Below are 21,981 nucleotides of genomic sequence, written 5' to 3'. Positions count from 1 at the left end.
TTCAAGAGGTTTAGTTCTAGATGCTGGTTTTTGTTTTATTTTGTCCTGGATATCGTTGAGTAGGTCTTTTGTTTTCAGACTTCAAGCTCTTTTACATGTCAGTGTTTGAGGGTGAGCAACTATAATATAATTTAAAGGGAAACAGACTTTAATAAGTTGTATATCACTCAATTGTAAAGATTCACCTTTTTATTCCTGAAAATGTTAAATGTTAATTTCTGATTGTAGCTTAATTTTATGCTTGCAACTCTCCTGAATATTATTTTTTGTCATGTTTAACATATTCTTCTTTTTAAGCTGATAAAGCATTCCGTGACATGAAAGTGCTCAAGATGAGTCAGTCCATCATAGTCTCTGGAGAATCGGGAGCTGGCAAGACAGAAAACACTAAATTTGTTTTGAGGTTTGTGCTTTTGGACCAAAGTTGTTCATTGCATTGCTTGTGTTGGTGCATTTGGTTGACATACAGACAGAGCAAATTGTAAAGTAATCAGCAGGTTTAAGCCACAGTTCAGTAAGATACTTGTGTGCACACTTTAATACAAGAAATTCATAGGGTTAAACTGAAATGCTGACATTATAACATAAGGAAATGGCTATATATTCACAGAAACCTTAACTCGGTTGTAGTGACGTCATGTAGTGGTTATGGTTTATGATGCAGTCATTTTGGTATTGCACATCTGGTATTGTGGTAGATAAAAACGTAACTAGGCATTTTAACTGTATCTTGCAGACACTGTTAGTTTTGCCATAAATTTGAATGTCTGTGTTTTCCCTGTGTTTGTTTCTTTAGTTTCCTTAAGCATCTGGGGTTTTTAACTCTTGATTTTGAGATCGCTGCAAAGATTCTGTAATATATTTTACCCTAATTAACTGAATAAGATCGAATAATGGGATTTATTGATGTTCATGTATGACCAGTACTAAATCAGGCATATTAAACTACACAGAGGCCATGTTGCTGATATATATCAGCCTTGCTTCCTTTTATATGGTTTCAATGTTTTTGACCATATTTGCTTTATACTTCATCTGCTTTTATATCACTCTGGAACACTGTAACTGGAAATTCACCTATATCACAGGTGGCCTGATTATCCAGGGAAGCACAGCGCAGGCAGTGTGAATATGCTCCCTTCGCCACCTTGTCCTTGTTTCCCAGTGTAAATCTTTAATTCCCTTTTCCCTGACATCATGTATTCTCTGTACAGTAGTGGTATTATCTTTCACATCCCATGAAGAATTGTCATGGCTGTCTGTCCTTCATACTGCTCTTCTCTGCCCCTGTTCGACCTTTAACAGATAGCTGTAAGAATTACTGCAAGGTGCTGGTAATGATTTTTACAGGGGACATCCTAATTTTTGATACTGCTAAGAGCAAAAAAAGGCGGCAGGCGCTGGGAGAACATCTCCTGAGGAATGGTCTCAAAGGAGGTTGTTCTTCCACTTCTCGGCAAAGGAAGTTCTGATTACACGGCAGGCAAATACTGCAGCTGCTGCTTCTCCCCTCCACCCACCCCCATAGAGTCTGTGTATAAAACATCATTGAGTTTTAAAAGCAGGAAGGTTTTTCCCTTGTGTGATCAGAAAGCAAAAAGTACTCATACTGTTAGTGCTCCAAAAGTTTTTTTGGAAGGCCCCATTTTTGAGAGCTGTTTTTAACTCATCCCAGATTTACTTGTGAATTTCCAGAAAGCATGCCCTGTGCGCGGGGCGGGGAGGGGGGAAGAAAGCTGCAACTTTGGAGCAAGTACATTGTGGATTTATTTTCAAATTCTTTCTTCAGTTGCTAAATTGAATCTTAACTTGATTATGCATCTGCAATTTCCTATCTCACCGTCTCCATGTGGGATTTTTATTAACACTGATAGTTACGAACACAGAAGCTGTATGCATGGAAACAGTCTTTAATTCAGGCAATACATATGAAATCTTATGTGTTTGCTAAGATCATTAATAAATACAGATAGTACAGTAATAGTTTCATTATATTTGTGTAAAAGTGTAATTTCCATGTGCATGTCTAGAAGAAATTTCTAGCATGTCTTGAAGTATTGAAAAAAATCCGAAGTCTGCAAGAATATTTTTGTTTTAACAAAAAAGAAAAGTCAAACTGCATTTATTTTAAAAGATATAGGTATTTGCAACTTGTAATCAATATGCTTTCCCTTTAGTAAACGGTTAGTAAGTATGGTGCACAGACATGCTAAATCCTGTTGAACTGAGGTAACCTGACACATGAAAGATGCCAATATTTTTATCTTGCTTTACAGGTATTTGACAGAATCCTATGGTACTGGCCAAGATATTGACGATAGAATTGTAGAAGGTATTGAATTTTCTTTAATTGAATTACAGGTTCCAGTGTTTTACCTTTCTCCCTGCTCCCAATTTGAAATGTCAATCAACAGTAACTAAGTAAAAGCTAGGATGGGAACACTATGAGACTTCCTAGGGCATCATTTACTGGTAGTTCACCTTGATCCTAAATTCTGAAAACCTATTTCTTATTTGTGAGTCACTTTATTTTTATTTAGTATAGTGTCATATACTCCTTTCTAGAAAATGTTTAAGTGTGTGTTTGAGTTGAACTTCACACACACGTGTACCCAAGATTGGATTTTATGCTGTATGAAATCTGCAAGTACAAGATTATGTTCTTATTACTACCTCTTAGTACCAGGAAAGAGTAATTCCTCCTCCTCACCATAAAGTTCTCAAAGTCAGATAAAGCAGGGAAGTTCTTTTAAATTATGGTTCTGGGTCGTTTTTCTGTTATGTCTTTTTTGTCAGAAAGCACATAATTCGGATGAACACTTTCATTGTGTCTATCTTTATAACAGACTCCCAAACAAGGTCAGAAGAGACTGTGTTAATCATCCAGTTAAGCCTCTTCAGTGTTGCATGCACTTCCTAATTGAACAGAAGATAACTTTTTGAGAAAATATAAATATCTCAAAACCAAACAACCCTCAGCCAATCTAATAATGCCTCATACATCAGTTTTAGTCTTCTATAGCATATAGTAGATTTATTTTGGAATTTCGTTACTCTCTTGTCTTTTTCTTAAACAAAAAATTTTTACTTTATCTTTTGCTTTAAATTTTCTGTTTTCAAATTCGAGCCACTGGATTATTCAAGAGAACTACTGCAGCCTTTAATCTCTTGTTGCTGTAGGTTTGCTTAAACCAATTCCTTAGTGAAATCCACTGTGTGCTAAAGGAACTCAGAAAGTGGCCGTGAGTTGGATAATGCCTGACGCAGTATGCCATAAAATTAATTGGTACTTGTAGGTATTCTTAGAAAAGTTTGAGTTTTTTAATCTAAGATAGTATCTGATGCATGAATTTTGAAGTTTTTAGGCACAATTTTAACGAGCACGCTTACAGCATATGTATTACTAGAGAAACCTTTAACCTATCTGAAAGACCTCTTGCTAGTTGTTTTTATTTATAATATTTTCTTCAGAACTGTTAATATTATGTAAAATGCCTGAATAGTTATCAAAGTTCTCTTGAGTTTTGAAAGTCAGATTTGCATTTTCATAAGCTTTAAGTATTAAAACTGAAAACCTAGCCAAAACAAAAAAGTTAATGCTGATGTTGTCCTACTAAATGCTGCATTATCATCCATAATTTATCCAACCATTGTAGTTATTCCTTCATTCTTTAATTTTTGTAGGAGCAGATTTGTAGATGGTTGTCAGTGGAGTTTTAAATCTGAGTTTCTGCTCACTTAGTTTCCAATGCATATTTTTTTTTTTAGCTGAAAGCCTTAAAAAATCTTGCAGATATTTTCAGTGGTGTATTGTTAGCACAATTCAGTAAATTGGTTTTCTTTGATCTTCAGAGCTAGTAAATGCAGTCTTTCAGAGGCCTTGTGTTTCATAACTACAAAGCATTTTCAAACTTAACTGTGCATGATGTGGAGAGAGAGAGAGAGATACTTTAGATTGCTGCCACTCTTTTTGTATAGGCTTTAAGGCGCTTGAAAACTGCAGCCAGTAAAAAATAAAATCACTCAATCACTTAATTGACCTAATTTGAAAGGGCATTTTTAAGTTGCTTTTGAAATCACACTCTCTTCTAATGCATTTTTTTATTCCCTAATCAATCTAACACGTTGCATGCATGACATTTAAGTGGCACTTTTGTCTGTGGGATAAGTGGGTAGTTTAGATTTAATGAGTAACAATGCATTGGGAAATGTCAAATTGTGTGTTGTCTCGTGTAGTTTATGTATCAATTATTTACCTACTTGCTGTAGAAGAACATCACTGAATAGTTTGCGGTGTTTGTCTCTGAATTTCTTACAGTATCAAGTCAAATACTTTGCAATTTTAAGTGATATTTAAGTGTTTCATTGTAAGTGCCACCACAGTATATCCAGTACAGTTTGCAAAGTTGATTATTCATAATAGGTAATATTTTTCCTTTAATTTTCAAACCTTATTCCCAGTAAGTTCACTGAATAATTAGTATGTATTTGTTCTCTTTCTTTTTGGTAGTGTATTGATCAAATCTTAACACTTCAAAATTTTTAATTTTTTAAACAGCAAATCCCCTATTAGAAGCCTTTGGAAATGCAAAGACTGTTCGCAACAACAACAGCAGTCGTTTTGGGAAATTTGTAGAAATTCACTTCAATGAAAAGGTACTGGAATTTTGATACAGATAACCAGTGATGATTTTTTTGCTATAAAATGGTAATGCTAGACTGGAAGTAGGCTGAATAGATGTATTTATCTTGTGCTAAGTAGCTACTGTCCTGCTTTACAGTTATGATATGTATTCTATCACCTTGAAAGGAAAACCAAAGCTACACAGCACTGTGTCACTACTGGAAAATGGTGGGTCATTAGTCAGTACGAAAATTGCTTCCATCCACAACAGAATAAAAATTGCTCCCTTCATGGCAAAAAGGCATATCTAAAGAATAACTTACTTGCTGTTAAGTATTTATGCATTCCTTTAATGCACAAATAAGTGTGAGCTGCATATTAGACATAAACAGATATAAACATATTTTAATGCTTTAATACTTTAAATGAATTATTGATGTTTTTATAGTTTTCTATGAAATGTTGGGACCTCACGTTAGTATTGTGTATGTGACAGAAGTCATGGAATTGTTTTTTGTCAGAAGTGCTATTCACTGTGTAGCTTATGAAAAATTTTCTTTGTTTGGGTGTAGTTTTGCTTGGATAGCGTATGTATACACACATTCCACAATTATGGATGACTATATAGCTGTCCAGCATGTCCAAGTTGAAGACTTTCATTGATGATCCGTGTTGAGATTATGTACCTGCCTCCTGACCTTTCTGATTCAGGACGTAAAGAAACAAATTCTTGCAGTTCCTTCCTGCAGAGTTTAATCTCATCATCTGGTCTTGAGCTTGGGGTCTTTTCCTAAGCTTTCATCTGTTGGTTTTGTAACTAAACTTCAGATCTTTGGTTAATAGTTTAGATAGTAAATAACTAAATTCCTTTAAGGGTAGAGGGACTTTATCCCTTGGTCCAGTTCATGTTAATAAACTTATGGAAAGGACCCAAATTTCTACTTGGAATGATGCATTCATGACCTGTCAACTTATCTGTCAACACTTACATGGTGTTTCAGATTAATTGCTTCAGCTGAAGTGAATAGCACTCAGAGTATCTTCAGAAGCTGCTTTAAAAGCCTGTTTCAGCTTTCCAGAGCAAGATCAGCCTGTTTACTTTAGCCCCTTTTTTACAAGACTCTATACTTCACAAGATTTCACTTCGTGGTGACCTTATTAGGCCTGATTTCTTAAAGGAATATAAGTAAAGACTGGGGCCTCCTGAATGAGTGAATGACTGCATAACCGTAGTCAAATTTGTCAGTCAGCAAGTCCTTCTTAGTTGCTGTAATGGCCATAAGCACAGGAATTTCCTTGCTATTAAGATTTGCCTTGGCACGGGGAATTTTATCATAGGCCAGATAACAAATGGCTTTCAAAATCTGTGTTACACTTCTATCTCAGAAAGGAAGGGCAAGTGCTTGAAATAAAATCTTTGCTCATAATTAGTCTGTCTAAGATGTTGTCCAAATATGTATTCTTTTTTTTAACCCTTCCTTCTCCTTTGCAAGATTCTCAGTGAAATGCAACTAGAGAAGGTTTGTAATATCATGGTAACGGCACTTACTGCCATCCAAAAAGTGTAAAGGTGGCTGTAGCAATGCTCTCTGCAGGAACTAGTGGAATTCTACCAAGGATTTCTGCTTGTTGGGGTGAAGCAGACCCTTCTTTTAGGAGGAATGTATGCATATGCAATACATGAGCCGGGGGGAGAAGTTATGGTAAAGGCAATGGTTTCTTTTCTAAGCTTAGTAAGTATTAGGTATAGATATATTTTAATCTTCTTTGGAGCAGTGTCCGTTGGGCGAGCCATGGTCAGACAAATGTAAATTAAAAACTTGTGAATCTCAAGTAATCCAAAAAATATTCAGATAATCAGAAAAATATTTCTTCCTCCTAGAACTCGGTGGTTGGTGGATTTGTATCACATTACCTTCTGGAGAAATCTAGGATCTGTGTGCAAGGCAAAGAAGAGAGGAATTATCATATCTTTTACAGGCTTTGTGCTGGTGCTCCTGAAGACATTAGGGAAAAACTATATCTAAGCTCTCCTGACAACTTTAGGGTGAGTATGAGTCACTGTTTATAAAGCTTCTCATATTGCATGGATTTTTCATATAGATCTTATTAAAATCTCTATTTATTATCTTTGACAGACTCTTTCCTGTTAGAAAAAATCAGAAGATTTTTTTGTTAAATCTATTTCATCCTGAAATAAAGCTGCCTGCCATTTTTTCTTATTGGAAGATTTCCTGCACTTTTTCCCTATGTCTTAAAATTGAGGAGTCTTTGCTTTTTCCAAAAATGTAGTGTTGCATACCCAGCTGCTAGTAATGTTGTTACGGGCTCTCCTAGAGGTGTAAAGTGTGAATTTCCTGATTGTGGTCTAACTGTTCTGTGGGTAACCCATCTTTTAAGTCCTGAAAACTGCATTTATTTCTTCTATTCCAACCACGTGTTTAAGAAGATGTAGGAGTTGCCCCACGATGCTCTCTCTTTAAATTATTCTTCCCTTACACTTCCCACTGAGGATCAAACCATGGTGACAAGGTTGTTGTGCTTCTGTGTTCCAGTCCACACGCTTTCACATCACTTATCTTTTCTACTCTGTTGCACCTTGTTCCTATCATACTATACTCATTTGTACTGCTCCACTTTTGAGCCTCTCCCGTTCCTCTCCTCATACTCCTGTCATTCTTGGTCACTCCAGTTTACACGATAAGACTCACCAGTCCATTTCAGCTGAAAGCTCACCCCTTTACATGCAGTTGACCCAAAGCCCGTGCTCCGTTCTTCCTGCGAAGATTACTTCTGTTCATTAAACATGGTCCTCCCTCTTAGGTTTTTCTTCACCTAATTTATTCTTTCCTGAGGACTACTTACTATTTCTGAGTTTTGGCTATCTTCCACAACCTGTTACTGGTCCAGTCAGTCAAGTAACGGAGAAGCCAATAAAACACAAATAAAATCAGTGCTGAATGTAATACTCCTAACTATACCTACATGAAAGAGAACTTTAAAATAAACAGCGGGGAAGTAAGACTTCAATCATTGTGCATACTTCGTTAAAAATGTTAGGTTGATGTTCAGTGGCAGGGAAAAAGCAGAGTAGAATCTTAGGAGTTGTTAGGAAAGGAAGGGAGAATGAAATAGTGAGTGTTGCGATGTATATCTGTATTTGGAAATAGCATACACAGTTTTGTCATCCCAACTCAGAAAGGAACAGTAAAATCCTTGGGTGAAACAGAGGTCATGGTTGAAGACAAGCTCTTGGATAGTATGGGCCTTTTAATTGAATCCAGTGTGCCTGTTCTTATGGCTTCTGATTTGTTTACTGCCTTCCCTTCTTCTCCCCGTGCTTTATTTTTAGGGTTTTTGCCCTTTTCTGAGATTATGTGGTTTCTCCTGATTAACTCTGATTCTGTGTTATGTTTCTAGTAGCAATCCCACAAACAGGCTGGCTTTCTGTCCTACCATTATGTTCTTGCATTCTTTTCCTCCCATTTTTCCACTGAACAGTTTTACTACTTCAGTTTAACTTTTTCCTCCAGTTTTCCTTCTTTCTCCTGCCCTTCTCTGTGTTCAGATTTTACTGAATTGTTTTCAGAAATGATCAACAAAGAACGTGATGTTTCCTTTTGCTTTCTTTCCTTTCTTGTCAGTCAAAACTTTTTCTCAATTTTTTTTTCTGTTTGCCTGAGTGACTCCAACACCATTTCCCTTATTTTTAAATTCTCTTTTAGCTTCTCAGCATGTTCAATCTCAATTATTGCAGTATTTTTTTTTTCCTTGAGAAAGGAGTATTATTGAACTGTTATCCAACCAGTGCAGCTTTACTGGTACAGCTGTTTCTCACTGTCTTCCTGATTGTCCCTTTTCTTTCTCTTCAAAGCAAGCTTTTCCCATCCCTTTCAAGGTTGTTGTAAGCCTAGTCACATCTTATACTGTCATCACCAATTTTACTAGTAAGGTGAAGATTCTTGCCTTCAATCACTCATTCCTGCTATTTAATTATATATAAATATATTGGTAGGTTTTTGTTTTGTTTTGTTGTTCTTTTCCTTTTGACAATCACACTCAAACAATAAATATCTACAAATATCAACCATGTGCTGCTTTGACTTGCATTGAAAAGAAAAATACTGGCAAATCAAATCCTACCGGTCAATACTGGTCAGTTGTTTGCTTGTGTTCTGTCATTTGTCGCCATCTCTCCACTGTCTCGGCTCATGCCTAGCTTGGAATCTCACAGAAGCAGAATTTTGTGTATTTCTAAAATAGACCAAATCTCTGCCGCACGTTTGGAAGGCTTTTGTAACACAACCCTGGAGAGCGTGTGTATTACAAGGATATCAATTAATTGACTATTATCTTTTTAGACTTCCTTGATCTTAAACAGGGTGAGGAGCACTGCTAACAAAGAATTACATTACTATGTCATTGTTTTCTTTGTTGGTGTATCTTCCTACTTGGTTTTCTAAATAAAACATGGACTGTGCTTATCTGTTACTTTCCCCAAACCCCTTTGCATTCAGTTCCATCAGAATTCAGCAGAGGGCTAGAAGCCTTAAAGATATAAAGCTCCTGCTAGTTAGGTGCAAAGCAGTAGTTGCACAGGTGACACCTAAATTGGTGCCCTCATTGTAGGGAAGGCAGGTGTATACTGGTGACCGAACAGGTTGCTGCTGCCTCCTGGCTTGGCCAAGTCTGTCTCTGCTTACTGATGAGCCAGGAAGCAGGCACAGAGCTGCAGTTCCGTATTGTGCACATCATACATTTGTACTGTGGTATCTAGGTGATCTTGCTCCCTAAAAGCCACGGCAGTATTTTACGACAAGTTTCCTTACTTCCTCAGAGGTGTTCCTAGGGGCCTTTATAGACCTTATAATATTTCTTTGAATGTTTAGTTTATATCTTCTTATAGTTTGTCTGTTTGTACTCAGTTGTGTGATGGAAACTTGATCTGATGCTTTATTAAGAAGGAACTGCCTCTGTTCTCTAGAAGGAAAACTTTTCTTTTGAAACACCCAACAAACAAAATACTTAAACCCCAACACCATTTATTTTCATATAATATGGAGCTAGTTTTCAAAACTTTTTTCTTTACTGTGTGGCTATTCTATGCAATATTCTCTTGTATGTTTTAAAGCTAAAATCTTAAAAAATATTCAAATACATATTTTTATTGTGCAGCCACTTTTCCATTAAAACTTAGTTCTTGTAGTTAATAGATTGTTAATTCTGGAACCGCATATGCTGTGTGCCCACTCTTGGGGATATTTTTTAATCAAAAACTCTGCTCATGAGAGCACACAAGGTTGTAGATGTCAAGGTCAGAATTATAACCTGCTTAAAATCAGGCTGGCGCAATACAGTACTGAACAGCTGGAGTGCCTTTATAGAAGGCACTCACTTGCCTGTCTCGATGATAAAAAGTTTACAGTCGCGCCAGCCTTACCACACTGTGACGTAATTTTTTTGACTTCTACTAAGTTTGCAGCAGGTATTTTCATCTCTGTTAAGAATATTTATTGCTTTACCATGTTAGTATTTGAATCCTGAGTTCCTTCCTGCATGTGAAAGATCCACTCTGCATGTTAAATATAAACATTTTAACAATTCTGAAATATTTTTAAAAATTTTCCCCTCTGAAGTTAAAGTAGATTATTCTTAATTAAAAAAACCCCTTAGGATCATTTCCACCTTTGTATGTATGTAAATTAATATAAATATAAAGTTTATTAGTCATATTGCACTAAATTTTCATGAAGTATCACTTTATAGGAGATTTTTAGGAAAAAAAACTGTAAAAGGTTAATTTTCTTCCTGAATTTGTATTAATTTTGTCAAGATTATTTTTTCTGTTACTCATTCTCATTTGCTGCTTCAGGTTTTTTCATAAAATGGCTCTGAATAATCATGCTTGTGTCACTTTTTTACCACATTTTTTGTTGACTGCATGTCTGTTGGGTTCAAATTTCATGGAAATACCATCTTTCAAGCTTCTAGTAATAGATGGGGATATTATACTAGGCAAGATTTGATGATTGATCAGTGTTTTGATATTAATGCTAATTTTCTAGACAAGAAAAACATTCAGAAAAAAAATCGTAGTCTTAAATTGGTTATTTAGAAAAACCCATCCCTAAAGTCGCTGTTTTGCATCAGCTCTATTGTGCCACTTGTCTTGTGCCTTTTAGCTTATCAAGTCAATGTGCAAATTAGGGTCAGCTTTGGTCCTAACGCTCAAGCATGTTTTGCTCAATGCCTTGTTTCTCTTAACTACACTCACTTGAAAATAGGACCATCTCAAATCTAAGGTAATTCTCATTTTTCACAAAGTGAAACAATACCAAAAGATGCTCTTTTTCCCCCCAGTAGGTGTGTTTCCCTTTGACTTAAGTGATCCCTTGTAATCTCCTCCCCATGCATTTGGCCATCTTGGCGCAGGCGCACAGTTGCTCTGGGCATGTAAACCGAGAAAACCGCGCTGGCTGCACCGGCCTGACCTGTCGTCTGGATTTCAGCAGCACTGATGGGGGTTATCTCTCTGTTAGTTCATCCTTCCCCTGCAGTTCCCCTGGGGACGTGTGAATTTACTTGGCAAAGGACTATGAAAAGTTGCAGGGTTCTTGCACACCCCTCCTCCAAGCTCACCTCCACAAACACTTGCAGTCCTGGGTGCTTGTGTTTTAGGTTCCCCTGCAGAAGTTTTCAGAAATTCAAAGTCATTAGGTAACCCTGTGCTGAACTTTGTAGGTCTAGATGCCTTGGGCTGCACCACATGCCTTTTGAAAGTAAAGCTGCACAGTAAACCTGTACCTGGAGTATAGTTGATGGAGATGAGAAGCTGAATTTTTTTCAGATCTTAATTTCTGGAAGAGCAATCAGGTTGCCTTAGTTTGGGTCACTGATGTTATAATGGGGCGTTGTACTTCAGAGTTGGGGAAAAAAAAGTATGTACAATGGTATTTAGATGTTATATATGATAACCTCAAGCTGTATGTGTGCTTTAAGAATATGATTTCTCCTAGGTTTAATATGTAACATTACTTGGTTTTAGCTTTCAAATGAAAGCCATTATCTTGTGATTAAGTGTCTCCTGCGTAGGTTGTTACTGAATACCACGCTGGTTCACATTCTCAGCCAGTCCAATAAGTTTCCACACTCTTCTTGAAAAGTGCAACCTTTTTCACTTCCCATCCCCAGTTTCTTGGACTGTGTTACTAATACTGTAATACAGGGATATATTGTTGTGTTTAAAACACCCTGTGCTTTGCATTCTTATTGACTGATAAAGAAAACTCTTCGATATCTTGTTAAACACCAAGCTAACTTTGAACAGTGTTTCTTGTCACTTTAATGTTAAATTTGTCACCTGGTTTTCTTCTGCTGTTAGAAATGCTTTGAAGAATATTTTATTTTTTAGAATTTTGTATATAAATTTTAATCAAAGTGTAGGATTGTCTGTGTTCACCTAGTTGAAAACAACTTCTTTGTTCATGGGCTAGAGCAAAGAATCAGTTCACTTCCTTTAGACAAAGGGCTCTGTCCAAGCTTTTGGACAGAGTTCTTAACTTTCAGCTGAACAAACCAGAAAGAAAAAGCTGGCGATCCCATTTTCCTGGAAGTGACAGTCATTATCTGAATGCCTGGTCCATTGCCTTTACTATACAACAAGATGGATATCAGAAGTCAGATTCTGAATTAGGCTTCTGTTTGTACCATGTTATAAGCTTTTAATAATCTTTGAGCTTTTTAATATGCTATGTCTCTTACTACCTACAGAAGTATTTCACTGATGAGGAAAAAATTACCATAAAACTACACTGGAGTCATACCACAAGTTTTTTGATCCTACCCCTCTCGCCCCCAGATATACTATATAAAGCCTGTATGTTGTTGAAAACATAAAGATTATTGTGAATTTTTTCTGATGTTCTATACAGCTTGCTGGAGTAGAGTTTGGTATTATACATAGGCCAGAAAATTGATTGCCTTTTCTGTAATCCCAGACTCCGTTAATAGGTTTAATAGTCAAACATTAAGAAAAGATTGTGGGACTTAACAAAATGAAAATCCCACTGTGTCAAAAAGCATTTTAGTTGTCAAAATCAAAAAGTTTTCAATAGAAGTTTGTTACTGTTGCACTTCTGTAATTTTGTAGATGTAAATAAATACATTTTCAAGGAATGAATTCTGAACACCTCACATGTTGTTGGTATCATATGATTAAATCAAGCTATGTAAAGCAAGCCTTAAATAAAAGCATATGTTTTCCTTACTTCTGTCTTTAAGCATGCATTTCCTCTTTTTTTTATTGTTACAGTATTTAAATCGAGGCTGTACCAGATACTTTGCTAACAAAGAAACAGACAAGCAGATTTTGCAAAATCGCAAGAGTCCTGAGGTATGTTTGTATCTTCAGTTAGTTTATATGATTAAATAATGCAGATAGAGTTGAAAATGATGATTACAGTTTTACAGTGTGGAATGAAATGTTCATTTTACACATCTTTATAGGTCTAAACGGGTACTGTCAAAGCAGGTATATTCAGAACTCTGGTTTTGGAGTTCAGTCCTAGAAACACATTTTAGCATGCATCTTAAAATCCCAAATGGAACAGTATGTAAAATTGTTTCCTTTTCATTCTTATAATAATATAACACTTAACGATGCAGCTTGTCTTCTCTGGAAAACAAAAATTTATGCAAGACTTTTTGTAATTTTCTTTTCAAATCTTACTACTGCTAGGAATAGGTCAGCAGCAGTAGTTTTTTCCAGAGGCATTTTTACGGGAGAGCATGGCATTTCCTGGAATAAAGTGTGAAACTTCAGAACATTTCTTTTCTCTTGCTCCATGTCTGTTTACATTTTTTAAAACTGGAGTTACCAGCCTTTGAGCTTGTTTGCGTAAGGACAGTAAGAATTTCATCCAAATTAATAGTATATGTGGACTGGAAGTTGTTTAAACACTTCATTAAACTTCTGGTCTGCTCTCTAATACAGTTTTCATCTATTCATACATAAAGTATGAATTTTTCATTTGTATAGCTAGCAGTTATTTCAAATCCTAATCAAATCCATGCTTGGGATTCAGTAGCAGGGCAAGCTGCATATACGTGTGGAATAATACGAAGATAAGTTTACTCAAGGGCTTCTCTCCCCCAATGACCGTGCCATCTCTTTTACCTTTGAGAACTTGGGCTTGAGCTTGTATGTAGCTCGTGCCTAGCTATGAAAGACAGTACAGGTACTTCCTTTGCTCAGGTCAACATTGTAAAAGTCTACTCCTGGATTTCTGGTGTTTATATGTTGTAACACTGAGCACGTAATGCCAATTCCTGTTACTTGAATGTGGGCTATTTTCTGTAATCAGGGATGGTGCAGGGCGAGATACAGAAATGCTGATTTGCTATTACTGAGGCAGAAAGCTGGTAGATACTTAATTCTTGTCAAGCATATAGGCTAAGAGATGGTTGGGAGATTTTGCCTCAGTCGACTTAATTTGCCTTTGACTTGTAGTGAAGTTGGTAATTTACTACTGGAAGATGAACCTATGCAATCTTCTGCTACTGATGTGATTTACAGGCAGGTGTTCTGTCATAAAATGTGTTCTCTAAAGGACTTAATTTGAAATAAGTGTTTGTCTAAGACATACTGAAAGAATAATTCTGAAAGTATGTATTGGACATTAAACAGCAGAAGATGTGATGCCATAATACTTGTATGTTACAGCCATGCCAATTTGAAGGCGCAATAAATGATCACATTTCAATGATACTAAAACTTAGTCTAGCCACTTAAACATGAAATAGATTGCATTGTTCAGGTTTTTTTAAATCAGAAATCTAATATTTGCTGTGTCGGTTTGTGAAAAATACTAAGATTGTTTATTTTAATAAAAGCTGGAATAGTCAATTAATACTTAAATTATTTTTGTGTTTTCCTTATCAGGAAGATGAGGTGATCATTTTACATAATTAAGATGGAGTTTAATTTTATTGATGTGTCTAAATGTTGTGTGAAGTGAATTTTTCAGATGCATGTGGTGTTTTGTTTTGATAAAAATCATGTTAGCTTATTTGACATTAACGAGGCTTCTATTTAAAGTTAATTATTCTTTTTAGTTGAAAACATTTTAAAGTAATTGTAAAAATTTAGATCAGTGTGCATGCTCAGTTAGTCTCTTGATTGCATGCAGATGTGTTACTGTCTACTGTTTAAAACCATTAACAATTAAAATGGCTTTTGATGTGTTTACATTAGGAAAATCAACAAAATGTTAAATTGGTATTTTAAAATGTAGCTGGTATTCTTTTAACCTGTAGAACACTGTGAACAACTTTACTGTTTCTTAATCACCAGCAAACTTTAACAAGTGTATTTCTCTAAATAAGTCCATTTGGGATGGGGATGACTCTTCCAATTCTGATTTGTCCTGTACTCCTTTCCCATGGCCTGTCAAGGTTTCTGTCATCCTATTCAGCTGCTAGGGGCTAGAAGCGCTCCTCTGTATAAGTGCTTTGATAGCTTCCTTAACCAAAGTCTTCCTTTCCACTGCTCACAATGCTGTATTCCCCTGTCCTTAGCTGTCTCACTCTCCAACTTCTGCTTTCTGAAGATAGTTTGAAGTTTGCTTTGAAGCTGAAGTTTGAAGACCATGCTTTGAAGTATCAACAAATTAAAACAAATTAGGGTTCTTGCAAAGCCTGTACTGTATGGAGAGCTCTAATCATTCTACTTAGTTTGGCATGCTTTTTTATGCTTTTTGTTATGGTTTATTGTTGACTGGAAATAATTGCTTACATTTACTTCAAAATCACTTACTGAATTTTTGGTTTATCTTGTCATTTTATAGTATCTCAAAGCAGGTTCCTTGAAGGATCCACTCTTAGATGATCACGGAGATTTTAACAGAATGTGCACAGCAATGAAAAAGATTGGACTGGATGATGCAGAAAAACTTGATCTTTTTAGAGTAGTGGCTGGTGTCCTTCACCTTGGAAATATTGATTTTGAGGAAGCTGGGAGCACTTCAGGTTAGATGAAACATAAATTGTTTTCTGTAAAAATACTGAAAATGTCTCTTGATTGTAGATGATTCCTTTCCATGCGAATTATTGCTTTAGAAAGCTGCCTTGTGTTCAAGGGGAATTCAGTTTTAACTCACACCATTTTGAAGTCAAGTTTACCTGTTTGTTTTGAAGTACTTCTTTACATGCTCTGAAAGCAGACAGGCTCTCACTGAAATTTTTCAGTGCAAAGTTTGATACAAAGAAAAGAGACATAAAAATGTCTCTTAAAATACATAAAAATTTATTTTAATAATAATTTTTAAAAGTCCGACTTCTTGCTAATGCCGTGAAAACATCTTGAAATTAACAACTCCATCTGTAGGGAAAGACAGTATGTCCTTTGGCTTCCAAAAATACCATTAAGTTAGTATTTTGAGAGGTGAGGAAAAAAGTTATAGCAAACACTTAGGTAAATGTAAACTTCCTAATTTTAAGATGTCGCTCACAAGATGACTTGGTGCAAGTGTAGCTGGGACTTAGTGGTGGCATGTGCAGGAAGGCTGAGGAAGGGGAATGAGTATTTTTCGAACAGTCATTCTTACCTTACTACTGAAATCAGCCTCTCTAAGTTGAGAACTGCTGTCCGTATATTCCTGAAGGACTTGAAGAAACTCCTGGTCTGGATGTACTACAAATATAATTATATAACTAGAAAAGATATGTATGTAGATCTTTATCTTGAGTTGCAAGATACATGAGATACAGTGAAACTGGTTCCTCTTAGTCCTACTTCAGGTCTGTATAGCTGTTGCCAAACTTGGTGAAGTTGTTAGGAAGGTCATGCTAAAGAACACTTTAAAAGGTGTTTTGAATGATGTATTAAATGAGTACTAGCCTTATAGGTTCACTAGCTCCCAACCCCAAGCACAGAATCACCACAGAACTGTACAAACATTCTGTTTGGAAGAGATTGTGGGAGGTCTCTAGTCCAATGTGTCCTGCTCAAAGCAGGGCCAACACTGAATTAAGACCAGGTAGCTTAGGGTCATCACAGAGAAGGTAGGCTTTTTTTTTTTGCTTTTTTTTTTTCTTTAGGTCAAATCAGAGCCTCCCCAGTGTCAATTCATGACCTTGCCATCTTCATGAAGATGAGTGAAATGAACACGATTAATGTGAATGAATCTGGGAAGATGCGGGGGTAGAGAAGGGTAGTGGCTTCACGGGGCTCAGCAGTAAGCTGGCAGGGAGCTTCCTTGTTTGGGCCTTCTGTGGGTTGGGACTTTGGGGTTGACAGGGTGGGACAGTGAAAAAGGTGCAAATGTGAGTGGTGAGGCAGTTTCAGGAGGCAAATGAACAAGGAGAGGGGGAGGCTCAGATGGTGAGGAAAGTCAGTGTTTAGAGAAGGGAAGGAGGACACCAGAAAACTTATTTTTTCTGAATGTTGAAATTCAAACCCATTTTTTCTGGAATGAATTATTACACTTCATTGCAAATACAGGCTTTATTCTGCTCTCACCTTGTATGTGTACACACAGGGTGTTCATTTGAAGTGCTCCAGGCAGTATGTCTCTGTACCAGAGACCCTCTCAAGTTTTGTTGCTGCTTTGAAAACCTTGGAAACGCCAAACAAAAGCTTTTCACTACAGGCTGGTGGTGTTTCAGAGCTTCCGAAACCAAGTCACAAAAGCCTTAATCTTTTAAGCACCCCTTTCTCCCCACCCACCCCACCCCCCCTTTTTTTTTTTTTTTTGCTTGATGTCATCATAGAGTTAAGGAATTCAAGCAACGTTTGACTAGTTGATGTCATCATAGAGTTAAGGAATTCAAGCAACGTTTGACTAGTTGATGTCATCATAGAGTTAAGGAATTCAAGCAACGTTTGACTAGTTGATGTCATCATAGAGTTAAGGAATTCAAGCAACGTTTGACTAGTTGATGTCATCATAGAGTTAAGGAATTCAAGCAATGTTCGACTAGTTATTGATCCCTTTTGGTTTCTTCACTTACCTGGAGAGATAAATTTTATTGAGAACAACAGGAAATAAACTGTTGTAATTCTGGCACGCGTGCCTGTTGAAGTGTTAGGTTTTGCTAAGGTGTTTGAGCGCTTCAGGTAAGGATTTATGAACCTGCAGTGCCTGGACGAGCTCTGATGCCAAGGCCGTGGTGCGGAGCAGGAGGAAGCACGTCTCTCGGCTGTTTACTGGGAAAATGTACGTACGCACGTATGTTATCTGAAAACCTCAGTGCCAGGAGCCTGCCGTGCCAGGCTCTTACTGAGCTACGCATGCACAGCAAGGAGGTCTGGAGGGTTACAGGAACATGCAAATCCAGACATTTTTAACTCACTATGGTTAGTTACTAGGTATTAGGACTTCTACATTTTTGGGATGGTTCTTTCAGTTACAAGCAGGTTAGATTTTGAATGATCTACATTTCGAACAACATTCTGGAAATACAAAATTTTGTGTGTAGTGTTTGGGTGGTTTTTTTTTTTTTTTCGTTTGTTTTGAGGTGGGGTGGTGGTGTTTCTGAGAACTGACTCTTCACATGTAACATACGAAGTCATTTCCAGAGGCAAACCTTTAATTCCTTCAAAGCTGATGTCCTTTCTAGTCATGGCGGCGAGATCATCGCGCGTTCACGACTAGAATTTTCCGTGAACGCGCCAGCCTCGCGGCAGTTTCGTTACCAGCGGAGAGCCTGGTGTGTGGGGGTGTGTGGGGGGGGTTGGGGGTGCCTGTGGGCGGCGGGGCAGCGCCGGTTGCGAGGCGCGGGGCGGCGGTTAACGGCTGTGGCGGTTGCTCGCAGGGGGCTGCACGCTGCGCGGGCGGAGCGAGCCGGCGCTGGAGTGCTGCGCGGCGCTGCTGGGGCTGGACCCGGAGGACCTGCGCGGCAGCCTCACCGCGCGCGTCATGCTCACCACGGCAGGGGGCGCCAAAGGAACGGTCATCAAGTGAGTGCTGCGCGCCGCCGGGCGGCCGGTGTCTTCAGCCCACGGCGGCCCCGGGGGCGGGGGGACGGGACACACACCAACATGACACGGGGGGGGGGGGACGGGACGCGGGGGGACGAACCTCGTCGTAACGCCGCCGAAACGGACGGCCCGGGGGTGCCCCCGGTGTGTTCAGGGAGGGGGTCTGCAGTGAGTGCGGCCGGGGCTGGGAGCCGCTGACCCCTCCCGCCACGGCCCCGTGGGCCGCGCTCTGAGGTAACGCGTTGCCCAACCTCCCCCCCCTCCCCTCCTCGGCCCAGGGCATTTGGGATCTGCCTCCTGCCAGGCTTTGCCTGTTTTCTTACCCACGGGGAAAAGGGAAAAATGGCCACAAACTCCCGCTGGACCGTTTTGCAAGTACGAACTGAGTTGCACTTAGCGTACGTGCAGCTATTTAAAATGCTTACTTCATGTTTTACAAAATACAACGAACGTGGAACTACAAAAATATGAGAGTGCAGAAGACTAGCAGGCTTACCTTGTTAGTCCCTTCAAAACAGAAACAACGTGCTGTGCTTTTCCATCATGCAAGTGTTAATTTTGAGATGACAAATTTTTCTGAGATGACAAATTTTTAACAGGGCTTTGATCCCCCCCATTTTTTTTTTTTTTTTTTAAACCAGTTGATCCAAATGCACATTTTTACATGCTCAGGCTTGCTTGTTTCATTGTTGTTAGGCCATTGCAGGTTTTTTTATTTTTATTTGGAAGTGGCGGTTGTACAATGTCTGACTAAAATGGCCTTTTTTTCAGGAAAAGAACAGCTTTGAGTAAGTAACTACCACATTTTACAAAACCTCTCACATGTCAGTGAGTACGCTCTGTGGCAAAAGAAAGTATAGCATTCAGCCTGTTAAATCCATAACCTGCCCAGAACATTAGGCATGCTAATAGATTTGACAGATACACTGTATCAAGGAACGTTAATGCTGTGCCTGAAGTGTTTCAGAAGATACTTGGATGCATCTTTCTTGTCACGGGGGGCTGCACATTGCTCCTGTGACTGCTGCCCTGTGATATTAGGTCTGGGATGCTCTAATTAGAGGGTAGTATATCTACCCCCTCAGTGTCTAGGTGATTAGTGTCCCTGTGTTTGCCACATCTAATTCCTCTGAAATCAAGTTTCAGCTTTAAAAACACCACTGCAAATGGTAGTCCAGAAATGCACAGCTTCTTGTTGTTGCTGGTAAAGAAACATTTAATCTTGATGGCAAAGTTAGTATTGTTTTATAGAAACATAAAAAATAGTGGAAGAGGATAAATTTGAGAGAAAGGAGGTGGGTTTCTTTTTCTGTAGCTATTAAGAACACATCCCTATTGAAGTAAATAGTGACCTTAAAAAAAGAGCGATTATCCCTTTTGTTTTGACAAGAAGCTATTACCAAGGTAACTTCCTAGGCACAGAAGTAGGATAGTGATTTCTTTCTGTACACACATGGAGAAGGAATAATTGCAAAGATGTTTAAACATGGTACTGATAATAACATTTCAATACCATGGAAGTTAGTACTCTTGTGAGACTGAGTTTTATGAAAATTATTTCACTACAGTTGCCTTTTGTTTATGGAAAACCTCTGGCTTCCACCACAAATTTTCTCTTGTTAAGATTGATCCTTCTAGCACGCAAGCCGTCAGGGATGCTAGCTAAGCTGTGTGCAACTGAATTGTGTGTTTTAACATTTGGTTTTCTGTGTTGTGTATTTTCTGGAGTTAAAGAAAACATTGCATCAAAACCAGAACTTGGGCTAAACAATTTTGAGCACATTAAAAGTAATTCTCAATGTTTAGCTGAATGCATCAATCTTTTAATTAGGAAGCTAATTAACATTCACTTCACTGATTGGAAGAAATGCACGGGTGCTTCTTACTGTCTTATGGAAACAGATTGTTTTAGTGAATCAGAAAGACAACTTTATGCACATTACACCAGAAGTTTACTGTATGAAAGCCATAATTATCTGTATTAATGTGGTTTATACATGTTCCTTGTGCATTTCATGTCTTTTGAAATTTATCACTATTTATGTTTCTGTCTTATAGTATGAAGTATTTGTTAACATTTCATAAACTTGTGGACTGAAACAAGGTTAATGCATGCTTAGGTTATGTCACGCTTATGAGGTGAAAAGTTGGTCTTGAGAGCACAAGCTTTTTTAGTCCTCAAGGAGTGTAACGGATTTGAGCAACGGAGGTTTCCAGTGGTCAAGAGCTTATTCTGTACCAGAGAAGTAATCTGGATCTCTACCTAATTCTAACCAATAATGATGAATTCAAAGAGAATAGCTGTAATGGAATACTGTTCAGTGTCCGCTTCCTGATCTCCAGGGTGAAACTGATCTTCCTGGCCAAAATTTGAGCATAAATAAACCATCAGTGACAGCCTGTGCAGTTTGAAGATCATGTTTTTAAGGGAATGCAGAAGCTTTTGTGAATTAACTCTTATTCGGGCATCTTAAGTTTAGCATGGGTATCGGCTCTTGTTCCAGTAACACGTTATTACCAAATAGCTGATCCTTGAGGTGTATTTCTAGACAGAACACACAGGTAGACTTCTTGCCCACAAGTAGACTTCTTGGTGATCTGCTTATTTCTGTACTTTGAAAGAGGGTATGTTCAAGAGTTAGAACTTCATAGTGACTGCCATGGAAAAAGTTATAATGCGGTGTCAAATGGTAAGTAGTGATTAAGGAGGGTTTATTCTGCCTTCAGTTAAAAGCTCAAGATCTAGATCTCTATATACTATATTCAATAGTGCATTCTGGAAAGTAGTTATAAATTGCTCTTCTCCCCTCAGTTACTAGGAACTGGGGACTCTTAGTCCCTATCATCTTGCTGCCTTATCAGCTGATATGGAAAGTTACAAATAATTTTTCTCTTTATAATGACCTTTACATGTAAGAAGACATGGGTCTTTCAGGACAAAGTGCCTCCAGTGGCCAGTATTTTCCAAATTTTACTATTTCCTGCCTTCCAGACCATGTCTGAATTGACAGCAACATCTTTGATATATTCATCCAGGAGAACCTTCATCAGTATTACAGATACCATTAGAGTAGAAAATTATATATTGTACAGTATAGATGGTACTCGTATTAACGCATGGTGGTATGAGAATTGCAGGTTTTGAAAGTTAGTAACATTTTTTTACTTAATTCAGCTTGTGATCCACTATAACTGCTGGTCTTTCTCTGTTGACTCACTGCTTACCTGGTTACTCTCCATCTTGCATATGTATTGTTGAATTCTCCTAAGTACACCACCACACACTTTCCTTTACCAAAGTCTGTCTTGTGGATTTTTAGATCATATCTTCAATTTGTGGAAATAAGTTTGTATGCTAATCTTGTTACCGAGATTTTTT

At 37.8% G+C, this 21,981-nt stretch overlaps 1 protein-coding gene across 6 annotated transcripts in view; it reads left to right on the top strand.

Annotated features, from left to right (window-relative positions):
• Positions 1 to 21,981, top strand: part of MYO6 (myosin VI) — a 79,331-nt gene that overhangs the window by 14,894 nt on the left and 42,456 nt on the right. For 5 of the 6 annotated variants that reach the window (XM_075707058.1, XM_075707056.1, XM_075707055.1 and 2 more), the window contains exons 5-11: positions 298 to 403; positions 2,277 to 2,332; positions 4,559 to 4,656; positions 6,507 to 6,671; positions 12,936 to 13,016; positions 15,469 to 15,649; positions 18,437 to 18,581. In XM_075707058.1, the coding sequence (XP_075563173.1) occupies positions 298 to 403; positions 2,277 to 2,332; positions 4,559 to 4,656; positions 6,507 to 6,671; positions 12,936 to 13,016; positions 15,469 to 15,649; positions 18,437 to 18,581 (832 nt within the window). The remainder of the gene's footprint in view (positions 1 to 297; positions 404 to 2,276; positions 2,333 to 4,558; positions 4,657 to 6,506; positions 6,672 to 12,935; positions 13,017 to 15,468; positions 15,650 to 18,436; positions 18,582 to 21,981) is intronic. The other variant, XM_075707057.1, reaches the window with a different exon arrangement.

This window comes from Pelecanus crispus, chromosome 3 (genome assembly GCF_030463565.1).
Source record: "Pelecanus crispus isolate bPelCri1 chromosome 3, bPelCri1.pri, whole genome shotgun sequence".
Lineage (NCBI taxonomy): Eukaryota > Metazoa > Chordata > Aves > Pelecaniformes > Pelecanidae > Pelecanus > Pelecanus crispus.
Note: the sequence above shows the minus strand (reverse complement) of the source record. Positions and strands in the feature narration are given on the sequence as shown.